This window comes from Manis javanica, chromosome 8 (genome assembly GCF_040802235.1).
Source record: "Manis javanica isolate MJ-LG chromosome 8, MJ_LKY, whole genome shotgun sequence".
Taxonomy (NCBI): Eukaryota; Metazoa; Chordata; class Mammalia; order Pholidota; family Manidae; genus Manis; species Manis javanica.
The window spans coordinates 31,558,475-31,575,766 of NC_133163.1; the positions used below are offsets into that span (position 1 = coordinate 31,558,475).

General features: G+C 35.5%; 1 protein-coding gene and 1 long non-coding RNA gene across 7 annotated transcripts in view; one reads left to right on the forward strand and one right to left on the reverse strand.

The window, feature by feature from the left end:
• Positions 1–17,292, forward strand: part of LOC140850727 (uncharacterized) — a 69,584-nt gene that overhangs the window by 22,850 nt on the left and 29,442 nt on the right. The window lies entirely within an intron of this gene.
• The window catches only part of SLC39A9 (solute carrier family 39 member 9), a 70,158-nt gene that overhangs the window by 7,235 nt on the left and 45,631 nt on the right, over positions 1–17,292 (reverse strand). For all 4 annotated transcript variants that reach the window (XR_012133774.1, XM_037001314.2, XM_037001271.2 and 1 more), the window contains 2 exons: positions 6,486–6,683; positions 44–112 (listed from right to left, as the gene is read on the reverse strand). Coding sequence is in view for 3 of the 4 variants with exons in the window: in XM_037001271.2 (XP_036857166.2) it covers positions 44–112; positions 6,486–6,683 (267 nt within the window). In the remaining variant the exon portion in view is untranslated. The remainder of the gene's footprint in view (positions 1–43; positions 113–6,485; positions 6,684–17,292) is intronic.

Genomic DNA, 17,292 nt, shown 5'->3' on the forward strand with positions numbered 1-17,292 from the left:
CTGCTGTGGGACAAGAAAGGGACTTCACTGCAATCCACCCTACCTGCAGCGTGGAAGACCAGACCCAGCGTGGTGGTGATTTTGGAATTGTTAGGCCTTGCTGTTTCTGGATCTGAAGTAAAAATAAGCAAGTCAGCTATTAAGCAAAGTGAAATGGAAACTGTTAGAACACCGATCTGGAGGTAGAGGCGTTATTTGAAAGTTCTTCAAGTAGAAGATTCTTCTTCTTCTCATTACTATCTTTTTCTTCTGGCTCAAACACTTAGAAGTTTCTCCTGTCCTGAAGAGGTGGGAATGAAATAATTCATTTGACCCAGACCCTGAACATACAATGTAAACTCCAACTGCCTCACACCCCTTAACCTTCTACCTCTCCGTGGCAAGTACTGTGTGGCTTCTGATCCCTCCTTTCCACACCAATCTAAATGTCATTGCCTACCTGCTCCTCCCTCAGCCTCCTGAAATTTTATTCTATCATCAAAATGTTTGTCATGTTTGTCCTTCTCCATTTATCACCACCAGCATAACCTAAATTCTCATCAACTCAAACCTAAATTAGCAATAGGCTCCCAACTGGTTTCCCCTTACCCTCATTTCTCTCTAATCTAACTCACCTTCCTCATACTTACTGGATTCATCTTTCTGAATTACCACTCTTCTAATGCAACAATTAACTAAGAATTTGTAGCTTTTCAAATTCAGTACAAACTGCTCTACTCAGTAGGTTCCTAAGCCCTTTATCAACTGGTATCATCTTATTTCTCACTATCCAGTCCAGTTAAACCAATTTCTTTAATACCCTCCCAACAAAACATTTTTATTCTCCTTTCCCCAAATTTCCTCATCCTTAATTCTTGACATGTACTGAACTTCTCAGCTCATCAACCCAGGACCTGGACATTGTTCAAAGGCTAATTCAAGGAGTACTTCCCTCAAGAAAGAATCAGAGATTAAATCCAACTCAAAACAAACTCTCCCCTTTCCTAGAAAAGTAGCAGTGTGTGTGTACAATCTCTACATACTACTTCAAAGTTTCTTCTGTATCACCACCTTAGATATATAAAACTTTTTCACTTAAATTGGTCTTATATCCCCATAATGATTGTAAACTATATATAATTAAATTTTCTTCTTCTTTCCGTTTCTTTTTTACCTGTCTTACAAAATGTAGCACTGGGCACTCTGCAGTCGCTTAATAAATCCTTGTTGGAGAGTGAAAAAAAGTATTTGTATCACATGAATATCACTGCTATTACAGGAAATATATAAGCAAGTAAATAATGTATAAACAATGTAATATTAAAAGATGGAAATATCAAAATGCCAAGTGAAACAATGGATAGACATTAGTGAAGTAAGTTCCAAGGGATTTAACCTTCATGAGTCTAGTATACAGCAGGAATGGTTTAAATGGAAAAAGCATACACAAATAAAGAGACATTATTTTTTTACTAATAAAATTTATCTTCAATTAAAACACTGCAAGGAAGGGAAGTGAAAGCCCCTAATTGTTCTGAGACAACAAACATTTCAGTGTCACTCCAAATTGGGAAAAACAATCATATTACACTGTGTGACAAATTGGCTTTTCTTTATACAGTCTTGTGGTCTAGTTATAACAAGCACCTTAAATAAAAATTAGAGGCTCTAAAACTAAAACACAGTTTTTATACATCTCTAGGAAAAGATTGTACTTTAGCAAAAATTTAATAAATGAATTAACTTTTGCTATTACTTAATACATAAAACCCTGCAAACAATAGGTAAAACCATGGCATAAGATACAAGAAAGCCAGCAAAAACAGCGACCTCAGAGATAAAACAGGAAGAATAAGGAACACAGGCTACTTCAAATTCTTTGTATAGGATTAAAGGGCACTCATGGGCTTATAAATGCACTTAAAATTGAAACTGACAAGAATCCCAAGAAAAATGCCATAGAGGCCACTATGGGCAACCATGCAATGCAGCTGGAGTCGGACACCATCCAACAGGGTGCTCCTCATTTGCTATTTGGAATGAGGCATATGAATAAAACCATATACTCCTAAACCAATTTTCTAATGACTTCATTAGTAAATTAAAAAAAAAAGTCTATGGAAAAGATTGGAAATAGTAAATGCAAGGGGATTAAAAACCTTTCTAGCCCAAGGTTATTTTATTTTACGTTTTGTGCTCATGCTTCTTCATCCACAACACACAAATGAACACACACACATACATATACATACTTATTTCTTTCTGTACCATTTAAAAGTTGCATATATCATAACTCTATACTCAGATACTTCAGTGTGTAGTCCCTGAGAGAAAGGATATTTCCTTATGTAATTACAGTACAGTTGTCAACTTCAATAAATTTAACATTGATACTTTTTTCTAATCTCTCTTGCATATTCTAATTTGGTCAATTGTTCAAGAATGTCTGTCAGAGCATTCTTCCTTTCCAGAAAGATCCAGGCCAAGATCATAGCTTGTACTTTGTTGTATCTCTTTAGTCTCCTTTAATCTGGAACATTTTCTCTTCCTTTGGTGTTTGATACACTAATATCTCTGAAGAATATATTCCCCTCCCTGAGTCTTTATTCTTTTTCAATAGAATGATCCTTCCTTTTGGGTTTGTCTGATGTATCCTTAAATTATGCATTCCTGCATAGTACTACAAAGGTGATGCTTCTCAGGATATGACATCTAGAAGCATAGGATATATATTGCTGTATGAATTTTGGATTATATTCTAGATGTTGTGAATGTTATTTTGTGGATACTCTGGATTCTATTGTATTCCTCCAAAGGAGGAGTTTTTAAATTTTGTTGTATTTGTTGATTTTTTGCTGTAGTTAACTTGGTATGGCTCAAACTGCAGGATCTGTCTTTTGGGCAGCTGCTCCTAGCTCAGCTTAGTTCTTTTATGTTTAGCTGAGCTGCCTGGAGTCTGCCCACAAAAGCACGGCTCAGGGCTTAGCCAGAGACTTGAACAGAGTTTATACAGAGGATTTGGGGCTGTGTTTCTCTCTCTGTCCCCTCTAAGATTCTCCCTCACTTTCCAGGGACTGTGGTTACACTGACTTCTGCCCTTTGATTCCTTAGGCCAGAAAGACTGAGTTTTCTCTCAGAGTTTAGCTACCCCACAGGGAGCTGACTGCTAAAAGCAGTAAAAATAGGTACTTATCCTGTCCCAAGTGTTGACTCCCCTCCAGAATTTGCTGGCTTAGGTCACTCTCCAGTGTCTTTAGATAGTGTTGTAAAAATTTTGCCCAGAATTGATAGGTATTTGTAAGGAGGCTGGTCTGACAGGAACACACTTGCCCATACCAAAAGCAGAATGTCAATGATAATAATTTTGATCATCTGATGGTCAAGGTATTGTCTGATTTCTTCATTTGGTTACATCTTTTTCCCTTGCAACTAATAAGCAAATCAAAATTTACCCCCTAGATTTAACATTCTTTAATGATTCTGACCTGAGCCAAGTTTTACTATGAAGATTGCAAAAATGATTTTTCAACTCCAGTACTCTTTCCACGTTTATCAATTAGCATTAGCATGCTACTGCAAGCAAGTGCCCTCCCTTCTCCTTTTCTCTCTTCCAGGTGGATATGCTCATAAATTCCCAGTTTTTCAATGATTTACACTTCATTACTGTTCTTCGTTATTTTGGCACTCAAATTGTCCTAGGTCTGGCCAGACATGTTTCCATCTTCTTCCTTGTACTCATCCTGTCCCTGTCCTGGAATCAGCCATTTTTCTGAAGATCCATAGTATGCTCATTTCTAGTGGTGTGTCTTTACTTCTAGGCCCTCTCTACAGACAGAACTAGGACATACATACATATATACATAAACACATGCATATATGTACACACACACACACACGCACATATACACATATATATATATATGTATATATATATTCTTTACAAATCATGAGTCCAAGAGCTCCAATTCCAATCTATCCCTGCCGGGGTTCCTTCTTGCCTTTCCCCATTCCATATTTGAACTTTTTCCACAATGTGAACTCTGGTCTCACCAATATCAACACATTTACTCATCTGTTCAATCCTGTAATACATGTAAAACAGTTTCAGAATTGTTTTTCCCACACCATTGCAAAATCAAAGCTTGATAAAAAGAGTTCGGTATTCGTTTATGCTGCTCCCCCAACTACACCCAAGACTAAAGGTGTATAGTCAAATACTACATTCATCAGTTACTTGAATTAGTTAAAAAAAAAAAACCCTTCAGTGTGATTGTGTTATTCATTTGAAATACAGTTTATCTGTTTGAGTTAGATCCCCCATCCTTGTTGATTTCATTTCATTTTTTGAATATGGAGAATATTAACATGCTTCTAAAAGTGAAAAGTGTATCAAAAAGGCATACCTGGGGGAGTAAAATGCCCTCGTAAAATTCTTCTGCCTTAATCCCCTCCACCAGATACATATACTCACACACATATATATACATTCTTATTTCCCCTTCTTTCTTACACAAAACATAGCATATAACAGATGCTGATTTTCCTTTTCTTTTTTATTTAATATCTCCTGGACATCTCTCCCTATCAGTTCTCAGAGATTGGATTTCTCATTCTTTTTCATAACTACATAGAACTCCATTGCACATACATGCCATACTTCACTTGACCAGTCTCCATAAGTGGAAACTTAAGTGGTTTTACAATGATAAATAAGGCTGCATTGAATAATCTTGTGCATATGTATTTTCATACTGGTGCTGTATTATCAGAATAAATTCCTAGAGGTGGGACTTTTGCATTAAAGGGTGATGTAGTTTTGTTAGATATTGGCAAATTCCCCTCCAAAGGGGCTGTACTATCTTGTATTCTCACAGCAGTAGATAAGAGTGTCTTATAAGAGTGCCTGCCAGTAGAAAGCACTGTCAAGCTTTTGAATTTTTGCCTGACAGGTGAGAAATGGCATTTCATGGACTACTGACTTGCATTTGCCTTATTTTAAATGAAATTGAATATCTTTTGATATGCTGAAGGACCATTTTTACATCTTTTTTATGAACTACCTGTTCACATCTTTTGCCTACTTCTCTGAAGAGTTTTTTTAGATCACAGATACTTAACCTGTGGTCCACTAAGCAGAACACAGTCAGAAATGAAGGGAGGGTCTGTGACCCTAACTTGGGAAAAAAAAATTTATTTTCACTAACCTCTAACTGAAATCTAGCATTTCCTTTAATTATGAATATAGACAATATGCCACAAGTAATACTAGCAGTATCTATACTTATTGCAAATAGAAATCAGAGAATTTCATATTTTACAGTTGTTACAGAGACCTTCATTTTATTGCTTTTACTGTCACTACTTTAAATTAAGGGCTTAAAGTACTGCCGCCGTATGTCTGATTACAGTCTTTCTGTCTGTAGATGCTCAAATGGTGAAGGTGGGCAACTATTAGGCAACTCTGTACCGAATAGTAATTCAGCCACCAAATAGTAGAAGTCATGGAATCTCTCAAAGGGGACCAAAATATCTATGCTGCTTTCCAGTGGTTCCTATCTGCAAAATCCTTTCATTCAATGTATTTGAAAAGAGGTATCTATAAATCTCTGTGTCTATTATAAGTCTTTTAAATTTATTTCTATCATAATTGCATCAATGTTGTATCATGGATCAAAATCCTTTTTCATACCATGTCAAAGATGTTGACCTCATCAAAGACGAATCCATTGATCTTAAGGCAAAAAAGTTACTATGACTGCAGTTACATTTAAAAAGTCTTGGAGAATTTTAGTTGTCCTTGAGAGAAGCTTATCTTTTCTTGGAAAGCAAGCTACTAATGTGTTTAAATATATTTGTGAGAAAATATCTTTGTGAATCAGGATTTTCTACACTAGTAGCCATCAAAACAAAAACCCAAATCAACTAGATTTCAACTTGATACATGTTGCCTTGTTAAAGTCCATCTCACAATTTAATGTTCTTAGTCAAGCTAATCAACAATAGCTGCCATATTGATGTCCTAAAAAATGAAACTTAACTCTACCTTGTATATAATTTAAACATATTATCTTGTTACTTAATGCCTTGATACAGAAGATGTACATTACCATATGGCAAATTTGCTTTAATGTTTTGGTAACTTCACATCTATATAATTGGTTTTCTCTGTAATCCTAGGCACTATGCTTTACACATTGTAAAAACATTATTCCAGTGAGTTTTAAACTGCATAGGGCTCCATGGTACAAAAAGGGTTAAGAATTTCTGCCCTAGACTGACAAATTAGACATCTTTAAATAACCAGGTAATAAGCGAATAAACACTCTCTTGTGCTACAAGTCATAACTCACTGGCTTCCACAACTGAAGAAAATGTTTACTGGAATCTGAGAAAGACAAGAGTTTTAACACTAACAAGGCCACTGATACATATTGAATCATTCAATCACTTGTGACTTTCCAAACTACACATTACTGCACTGCCCGGAAAGCCTTGGAGCCACTTACCATCAGTAGAATGCACATGGGAGCTACCAATCTGGTCCACCAGCAACATGAAAACGAAGCCCAGAACAAGGGAAACACCGATGTAGGCATGCAGTTGTGTGTGGTCATGGTTGTGCTCATGTTCATGGGCAACTGGTATTTCTGCAGCTTTGTCTGATGAAATCACATTCTGTGTTTCACTCACTTGGTGGTGTTTTCCTATAGCAGGATGAACAATAAATAAAAAATGTGTTTTTCCTCTTAAAACATTTTCACATAGAAACCCATTCTTTTGGATTTCAAACTCTACTTACTTTACTGCAGAGATTCCCACTTTCTATACTGTAACCCAGCCAATCAAAATCCTTTAAAGTTCATGATGAAAAAATCCCCAGCTGTCTTCTGCTTTTGGCGTGTAGACCTTTAACTGCCTACTCTTCATACAACCTAGGAAGTGGAAGCAAATCATCAAGCAAGAAAGCCCCAAGGGGTATCATCCCCAAATCCTCCTTTCTGGCTGAGAAATTCATGCCAATTTCAAGAGAAACTACAGTAAGTTTTATTCTGATGAAAATAGGTGAATGAAGATCAGTAACAATGAAAATAATTATAATCAAATTCATCTAGTTTTACTCTTAGGCTGATATAAAAATTGCAAGAGTAAATTATATATAAAACTTGTAGCTTTAAAAAATATCTGAAGATGAACAAAATAGGCAAACCTCTAGCCAAATGTATCAAGAAGAGGACACAAATAAACAAAATCAGAGACAAAAAAGGATAAGTTACAACTGACACCACAGAAAGTCAAAGAATTATAAATCAATGAAAAATTATACACCAACCTAGAAGAAATGGACAAATTCCTAGAAATATACAATTTTCCAAGACTGACCCAAGAAGAATCAGAAAATCTGAGCAAACTACCAGTAACAAAATTGAATTGGTAATAAAAAAAACTCCCAACAAACACAAGTCCAAGACCAGATGGTATAGAAGGAACACACCTCAACATAATAAAGGCCATGTAGGACAAACCCACAGGTAACATCATACTCCATGGCAAAAAGCTTAAAGCTTTTCCTTTAAGATCAGGAACCAGACAAGGATGTCCACTCTCACCATTTTTATTCAACATAGTACTGGAGGTCCTAGCCATGGCAATCAGACAAGAAAAAGAGATAAAAGGCATCTAAATTGGTAAGGAAGTAAAACTGTCACTATTTGCAGATGACATGATACTATACATAGAAAACCCTAGACTCCACCAAAAAACTATTAGAATAACTGGATTCAGCAAAGTTGTAGGATACAAAATCAATATACAGAAATCTGTTGCATTCCTATATACACTAACAATAAACTAACAGAAAAAGGAATCAAGAAAATAATTCCATTTACAACTGCATAAAAAAATAAAATATCTAGAATAAACCTAACCAAGAAAGTGAAAGACCTGTACTCTGAAAACTATAAGAAATTGATGAAAGACTTTGAAGAAGACGTACATAAATGGAAATCTAAGCATGCTCTTGGATAGGAAGAATTAATATTGCCAAAATGGCCATCCTGCCCAAAGCAATTTACAGATTCAGTGGAATCTTTATCAAAATACCAATGGCATATTTCAAAGAATTAGAGCAAATGATCCTAAAATTTATTTGGAAGCACAAAGACCCTGGATAGCCAAAGCAATCTGGAGGAAAAATCTGGTGGTATCACGCTCCCTGACTTCAAGCTATTCTACAAAGCTACAGTAATCAAAACAGTCTGGTGCTGGCACAAGGACACATAGATCAATGGAACAGAATAGAGAGCCCAGAAATAAACCCACACATACATGGTTAGTTAACATATGACAAAGGAGGCAAAAGTATACAATGGGGAAAAGACAGTCTGTTCAATAAATGGTGTTGGGAAAACTGGAGAAAAACATGCAAGAGAATGAAAGTGGATCACTGTCTAACAGCATACACAAAAGTAAACTCAAAATGGATTAAAGACCTAAATATAAGACATGAAAACATAAAACTCTTAGGAAAAAAACATAGGCAAAAATCTCATGAACATGAGTAATTTTTTTCTGGATATGCCTCCCTGGGCAAGAGAAACAAAAGCAAAAATAAACAAGTGGGACTACATCAAACCAAAAACCTTCTGTATAGCAAAGGAAACCATCAACAAAAGGGCAACCTACAGTATGGGAAAATATATTCATAAATGATATATCTGATGAGGGGTTAACATCCAAATACAAAGAGAACTCATATGACTCAACACACAAAAAAGCTAATAACCCAATTACAAAATGGGCATAGGACCTGAGTAGACATTTTCCAAAGAAAACAAAGAGATGGCCAACAGGTCAAAAGACCCTCCACATCATTAATTACTAGGGAAATGCAAATCAAAACCATGAGACATCACCTCATATCAGTCAGAAGGGCCACTATCCAAAAGACAAGAAATAACAAATGTTGGCAAGGACACGGAGAAAAGGGAACTCCCCTTACATTGTTGGTGGTCATGTAAATTGGTACAGCTACTATGGAAAGCAAATGGAGGTTCCTCAAAAAACTAAAAACAGAAATATCATAAGACCCAGTAATTTCACTTCTAGGATTTACCTGATGAAAACAAAATCTCTGATTTGAAAAAAGATATGTATCCATATGTCTGTTGATGCATTATTTACAATAGCCAAGGTATAGAAGCAACCAAAGTGTCCATCAATAAATGAGTGGATAAAGATGTCGTACATATCCACAATGGAATATTATTCGGCCATAAAAAAGAAACCTTGCCATTTGCGACAACATGGATGGACCTAGAGGGTATTAGGCTAAGTGAAAAAAGCCAGGTGGGGAAAGACATTTACTGTATGATTTCACTTACATGTGGAATCTAAAAACAAAACAAAACAAACAAAACAGCAGTAAACTCACAGACAGTGAGAAGTAACTGATGGTTACCAAGTAGGAGGGGTTGGTGTGGGTGGGTGAAATAGGTGACTAGGTGAAGGGGATAAAGAGCCATCAAAAATTGAAAAAAAAAAATCCCTAATGAGAAACCAAAAGGGCAGAGCAGCTTAAAAGAGGCACACCCTTCAGTCTAAATTCAATTCTATAAATAGCATGATTGCTGGGATACTCTAAATTACAGTAAATGACATATAGCCAAATAATATTACTAGATTATATTCACATATTTGATACTCAAAGTGTAAACATTTAAAGGTCAGAATCCTTATCTTTGCTGTTTCATAAATAGAGGCTAACACATTTTTAAAAAAACCTTTGATCAAAGAAATCACACAAGCCTGTTGTAATATTTTGGGTCTTGCCTTAATTCTTTAAAAGTCATTTTTGAGGGGCACAAAGCTCATACTATCTAAAGATAATAAAAATTAAAAAATTTTTCTAATTCATTATTTTTTTGGTTCATTTTCTTCTGTTTTCTTTTCTTAATGTGATAAAATATATATAAAATTTACTTATCATTTTAACCATTTTTAAGTGTACAGTTCTATGAAGTATATTCACACTGTTCTGCAACCATCACCATCATCCATCTCCAGAACTTTTTCATCATCCCAAAGGAACTTTTTAACCTGACGATAATTTTCTAAAAGTGATTTCATTTACCTCTTTTAAAAATTAAATGCCTACATCTTAAAAAAAAATCAACTTTATTGAGGTGTAATTTACAAACAGTGAAACACAATGAGTTTTTACATGGTAAAAACAAGCAAACAAAAAACCTCTAGTAACTACCACCAAGGTCAAGATAGAGAATATTTTTAAATCCCAGAAAAGTTCTCTTGCGCTGCTGTGAAGTCAGTATATCACTCCTGGTCCCAAGCAAGCATTGATGTGCTTTTTGTCCCCAGAGCTTTTCCTGTTCTAGGATTTCATATAAATGGCATCATACAGAACATCTTTGTAAAGATTCTTTTGCTTGGCATGTTTTGAGATTTATCTCTGGTTTGTCTACACCAGTATTTTGTTTCTCTTTTTCGCTCAGTAATGTTCCATTGTATGAATACATGATTTGTTTATCCATGCAACTGTTGATGGACACTTGGGTTACTTCCAATTTTGGTCTATTATAAAAAAAGCTGTTGTCTTTTGGTGAATACATGTTTTCTTTTCCCTTTGGTAAATACCTAGGATGAAAACTGATGGGTTCTACGCATGTTTAACTTTACAGAAACAGGTAAACTGTTTTCCAAACTGGTAGTACCATTTTACATATCCAACAGCAACATCTGAGAGTACTAGTGGCTCCATATTGTCAACATTTGATATTATGAGGCTTTAAAATTAACACCATTTTGTATACACATGATCATGTCATCGGCAAACAGTTTTGCTTCTTTGCAATATTTACGCCTTTTCTTTTTATGGCCTTACTGCAGGCTAGAATCTGGCTAGGCCCCCAAGAACTGTATTAATTAAATACAAGTAGGTAAGAGGAAACAGACTTGCTTTGTTTCCATGTTAGGCATCTTTTCTGTACGTTTTACAGATATGTTCTTTCTAAGTAAGGAAGTTCTTTCCTACTTTACTGAGAATTTTTTTATGAATGAGAGCTTAATTTTGCCAAATGCTTTTCTGTACCTGTTAAGGGTGATCAAATGGTTTTTCTACTTTATTCAATTAATATAATAAATTAAACATTTTTGGGTATTACTCCACCCTCTGCTTTGCATTTCTGGGATAAACTCCACATGGTCAAAATGTATTATCCCTTTATATATTGCCGGATGCAGTTTACTAATACTTGGTAGAGGACGGTTGCATCTACATTCGTGATGGTTATCTCCCTGTAACTTTTTTCATGTAAGATTTTTGAGTTACACTAAAATTAGAGTGCTCCTCTAAGAGACAGACAGCAAACACCTTCCATGGCCAATGAATTTCCGTTTTCTTAATTTAAGCAGTCTGTGAATATCAGCAGTTATTCTAATGTTAATGTTAAGTTTGTTGAAACAAGATGTATGAGGAATATTTTTTAAACTTTTAAGACCATGACCCATAGTAAACAATTTTACATCATGATCTAGCAAACACATATGGAAAACTGAAAACATTTCACAAGATACTACTTAAACTTACAATGGTTACAGTGCACTCTGCCATTTCTTTATTGCTTTCTCTCTGCCTTTGTCCCTCCTTCAAGATCTTTTTAAATGTTGGTCACAAGCCCAACTCACTAAGTTTATATCGAGACCCACAAAGTTGCTACTTTTGTCTGAAAGCACTACTAGGGTAAAAAGAAACTCAAAGGAAGAAATGGAAGATTTCAAATAAAGGATAATTTTTTTGTAAATAAGAAGCAGTTGTCAACTAAAGAGAGCTGAATGGTAGACAGGCCCAGGAGAAAAAGGTAGGTAGGCTGGCTGTAGGTGCCCACCCTGGCTCTCACATAAGCAAAATTGTTAGCAATAAGGATTTTTTTTTGGTATCATTAATCTATAATTACATGAAGAACATTATGTTTACTAGACTCCCCCATCACCAAGTCCCCCCCCACATATCCCATTACAGTCACTGTCCATCAGCATAGTAGCAATAATGATTTTAAGCAAAAAAATTAACTGAAAGCTCAAAGATAAAAATTAAGTTTAAGGAGGAGCAGTGTTAAGAACCTTGAATCAGGAATATTGGACAATTAGAATGTAGCCTCAATGGTAACAACAGTACGTTTAGTTTGCAAAAAATCACTGAGCTGTAATACTGCCAACATGTGTACTTTACTGGGTATATGACATAAGCTTTTTGTATAGAGTATTTCAATATAAATTAATAAAGTTCAAGTACAGTACTCTGATGCCCAATAATGATGTGGTAAAACTCATCATCTTTCAAGTAGGTCTTTGTGCACTGGAAGAACAGTTTAACATGGCCTCAAGAATGTGAAATAAACGAAGTGAAACACTTGACTTCCTCTAAAGACAAGGCAATTTTGGATATGCTTCCATTTCAATATATACAACCATGATTTAATTCTTCATGTTTGTAGATATAAGAAGCTACTCATATAAGTCACAATTCTGGTAGTTGCAATTTTCAATACTATTTAGAAAGATGCTATTGGAAAGGTTCTGAATGATTACCTTTTCATAAGTACCCACTTAACATTTAACAAACTGGACTCCCATGTCTGCTTCCATCTACACTCTGCGTAAGTTAATGAATCCAGCCTTCCATACTGCTTCTCCTGGATAACACGTTGGTCTTGAAGAATCAGCTTACAAGCTCCTCCTCTTTTCAGATTTTCTGTGTCCTCCTTTTCACATATATATAGCACACTGTATGTCTATGATAGGTCTTATCTCACTATACCATAATTCAGACATTAGCAAACTACAGTACAAGGGCTGGTGCATGTTTTTGCAAATACAAGTTGGACTGAAACACAGCCATGCTCATTTGTTCACAGATTGTCCATAGCTGCTTTCATGTTATGACAGCAGAGGCAAGTAATTCCAACAGAAACCGTATTTCCCACAAAGCCTAAAATATTTACTATCTGGCCTTTTAGAGAAAGTTTGCCAACACTGACTGTCATTGATTGTTAATATAGTCATTTTGCATTGTCTGTGAATTCCTGAAGGCAGGGACTATATCTTAGATCTCTGAACTCCTATAACAATGTAAGGCCAGAAATCTAGTAAAGACACAACAGGTTCAAAGAAAAAATGGCCTTCCCTTCTATGATTTTTTTATGTGGAATTTCATTATAAAAGTTAAGGCAATTAATTATTTCCTAGGCCAAAAGATTTTTAAGAATGGAAATAAAATATAATCTTTTAATGTTACATTTTAAGATAATTATGCACATACTTTATAAATCCAGCCTTAAAAGGTAACAACAGATGTATGTGTTAAATCAGGTGAAAGGTTATGCTAAGTTCAGGTAAGACGATGGGTTAACATGTTATTAAAGGGTGTCAGCCATACTTTTACTTGTGAACAGTTGCATAACAATTTCTGAAGACAATTACTTTTGGGGTATCCACAACTCTGAAACCAAGTGTCAAGCCTAATTACAATAACTTTCAAAGGATGGCCAACATTGTTTCACTTCATGGGGTACGTCTCTATTAGAATTTAGAAGAGTATATATAGATCCTTTCATTGTATCCCAACAATATTTTCTTTATCTAAACAATTTTTGAAGTCCTCTTTTGGTACTGCTTTGAGTCAAGTTTATGAAATCATAAATAAAACTGTCATTACTTTTTAGTATCACCTACTTTTGATCTAAAATAGTATTGAGTGAATTGATGACCTATCTTACTAAGCAAATTGGTACTGAAGAAATTTTACATTTCCCAAAGCCAAAACTACTCTCAAGAATTCTACTGCCACTGATGACATTCATTTAAATGTGCTACACACTCTGGAGGTAAATTAAAGAAAGAGTTCCAACATTTTTTGAGCAATCACTGATATAAGTATACAATTTCCTGAGGTTTTTCAAGGGGTTTAACACTTACTGTGATGTAAAATTCTGTCAAATAAGTAAAACATCAGCAAAATATAATAAATATTGCTTGATATAAGTGTGCTGTTGATTGAGGCTTTTCATAAAAGATCTGAATACCTACCATTAAGTGGAATTTATATAAAAGCAATACTTACTCAAATATATACAATGGTAGGCATTAATGGTTTTATTTGTAAGCATTAGCCCCAAAATGCAAAATGCAAAAAACCTTTTTAAAGTGAGTGACAATCACATGACCTTATCAGTACACATGCAGTAAGTAATGGTTTCCAGATATTCAGTACTAATATACCCATCTGTCCTACTCTGGACATGAAACTCAACCTGGCAAAAACTGGGATCCCCCAAACCAGCTATTTCATTAAACTGTTAAATCATGCATATATGTTCCTCATTCATGAAAGAGCTTTCTGGTTATCATATCTGTTTTACTCATGGCCCTGGTGGGTAATTCATTAGGTGAGATGTGTTCCATGTCATACTCCCTGCTGTGAAATACAAAAACTAATGGTGTTATCATTGAACGTAGCATATCAGACGTGTTTCTCATGCCACTAACAGTCTTCAACAAATTAGGAGTTTGATTCTTTTCCTAAACATACATATAGAAGTCCTTCCAGTAAGTTCCATCAGTACAGCACCTTTCTATGTCACAGTCACATGTTTTTAGCAGATAAACAGTGCATTAAGGCTTTGGAGTAGTGTCTGTGTTTAAATCCTGGTCTTGACACTTATTGGCTGAGTACACAGGACAAGTTATTCAACCTCTTTGTGGCTCAATTTCCTCATATACAAATCAGTCACAGGATTTGCTTCACAAATTTGCTTCACAGGATTTGTGATGATTAGACAATATATCTGAAGAGTTCACATAATGCCTGGTTTGTGGGAAGTGCTCACTAAATGTTCAGGAATATAATTATACATTAAAGGGAATTAAATTGGGACATTCATTTTTTTAAAAAATTTTATTAAGGTATTATTGATATACACTCTTACAAAGGTTTCACATGAAAAAACGATGTGGTTACTACATTTACCCATATTATCAAGTCCCCACCCATAACCCAATGCAGGCACTGTCCATCAGTGCAGCAAGATGCCACAGACACACTATGTGCCTTCTCTGTACTACACTGTTCTCCCCGTGATCCCCCACACCAAGTGTACTAAACATAATACCCCTCAATCCCCTTCTCCCTCCCTCCCCACCCGCCCTCCCACATCCTTTTCCTTCAGTAACCACTAGTTCATTCTTGGAGTCTGTGAGTCTGCTGCTATTTTGTTCCTTCAGTTTTGTTTTGTTGTTATACTCCACAAATGAGGGAAATCATTTGGCACTTGTCTTTCTCTGCTTGGCTTATTTCACTGAGCATAATGTCCTCCAGCTCCATCCATGTTGCTGCAAATGGTAGGATTTGTTTCTTTCTTATGGGTGAATAGTATTCCATTGTGTATATGTACCACATCTTCTTTATCCATTCATCTATTGATGGACACTTAGGTTGCTTCCATATCTTGGCTACTGTAAAAAGTACTGTGATAAACATAGGGGTGCATATGTCTTTTTGAATCTGAGAAGTTGTATTCTTTGGGTAAATTCCAAGGAGTGAGATTCCCAGGTCAAATGGTATTTCTATTATTAGTTTTTTGAGGAACCTCCATATTGCTTTCCACAATGGTTGAACTAGCTTATATTCCCACCAGGAGTGAAGGAGGGTTCCCCTTTCTCCGCATCTTCACCAGCATTTGCTGTTCTTAGTCTTTTTGATGCTGGCCATCCTTACTGGTGTGAGGTGATATCTCATTGTGCTTTCAATTTGCATTTCCCTGATAATTAGTGATATGGAGCATCTTTTTGTGTGTCTGTTGGCCATCTGAATTTCTTCTTTGGAGAATTGTCTCTTCATATCCTCTGCCCATTTTTTAATCGGGTTATTTGCTTTTCGGGTGTTGAGGCATGTAAGTTCTTTATATATTTTGGTTTAACCCTTTGTCAGACATGTCATTTACAAATATATTCTCCCATACTGTAGGATACCTTTTTGTGGTGTCCTTTGCCATACAGAAACTTTTTAGTGTGATGTAGTCCCATGAGTTCAATTTTGCTTTTGTTTCCCTTGCTCGAAGAGATGGGTTCAGGAAGAAGTTGCTTATGCTTATATTCAGGAGATTTTTACCTATGTTGTCTTCTAAGAGTTTTATGGTTTCATGACTTACATTCAAGTCTTTAATACATTTTGAGTTTACTTTTGTGTATGGGGTTAAACAATAATCCAGTTTCATTCTCTTGAATGTAGATGTACAGTTTTGCCAACACCAGCTGTTGAAGAGGCTGTCATTTCCCCATGTATGTCCATGGCTCCTTTATCATATATTAATTGACCATATATGGTTGGGTTTATATCAGAGCTCTCTAGTCTGTTCCACTGGTCTGTGGATCTGTTCTTGTGCCAGTACCAAATTGTCTTGATTACTGTGGCTTTGTAGTAGAGCTTGAAGTTGGGGAGTGTAATTCCCCCTGGTTTATTCTTCTTTCTCAGAATTGCTTTGGCTATTTGGGGTCTCTTGTGGTTCCATATGAATTTTAGAACAATTTTCTCTAGTTCATTGAAGAATGCTGTTGATATTTTGAAAGGAATTGCATTGAATCTATAGATTTCTTTAGGCAGGATGGACATTTTGACAATATTAATTCTTCCTATCCATGCGCATGGGATGTGTTTCCATTTACTGGTATCTTCTTTAATTTCTCTCATGAATGTCTTTGTAGTTTTCAGAGTATAGGTCTTTCACTTCCTTAGTTAGGTTTATTTCTGGGTATTTTATTATTTTTGATGCAATTGTGAATGGAATTGTTTTCCTGATTTCTCTTTCTGCTAGCGTATCATTAGTATATAGGAATGCCACAGATTTCTGTGTAATGATTTTGTATCCTGCAACTTTGCTGAATTCAGATATTAGGTCTAGTAGTTTTGGAGTGGATTCTTTAGGGGTTTTTATGTACAATATCATGTCATCTGCAAACAGAGACAGTTTAACTTCTTCCTTGCCAATCTGAATGTCTTTAATTTCTTTGTGTTGTCTGATTGCCGTGGCTAGGACCTCCAGTACTATGTTGCATAGAAGTGGGGAAAGTGGGCATCCTTGTCTTGTTCCCTATCTTAAAGGAAAAGCTTTCAGCTTCTCGTTGTTAAGTATGATGTTGGCTGTGGGTTTGTCATATATGGCCTTTATTATGTTGAGGTACTTGCCCTCTATACCCATTTTGTTGAGTTTTTATCATGAATGGATGTTGAATTTTGTCAAATGC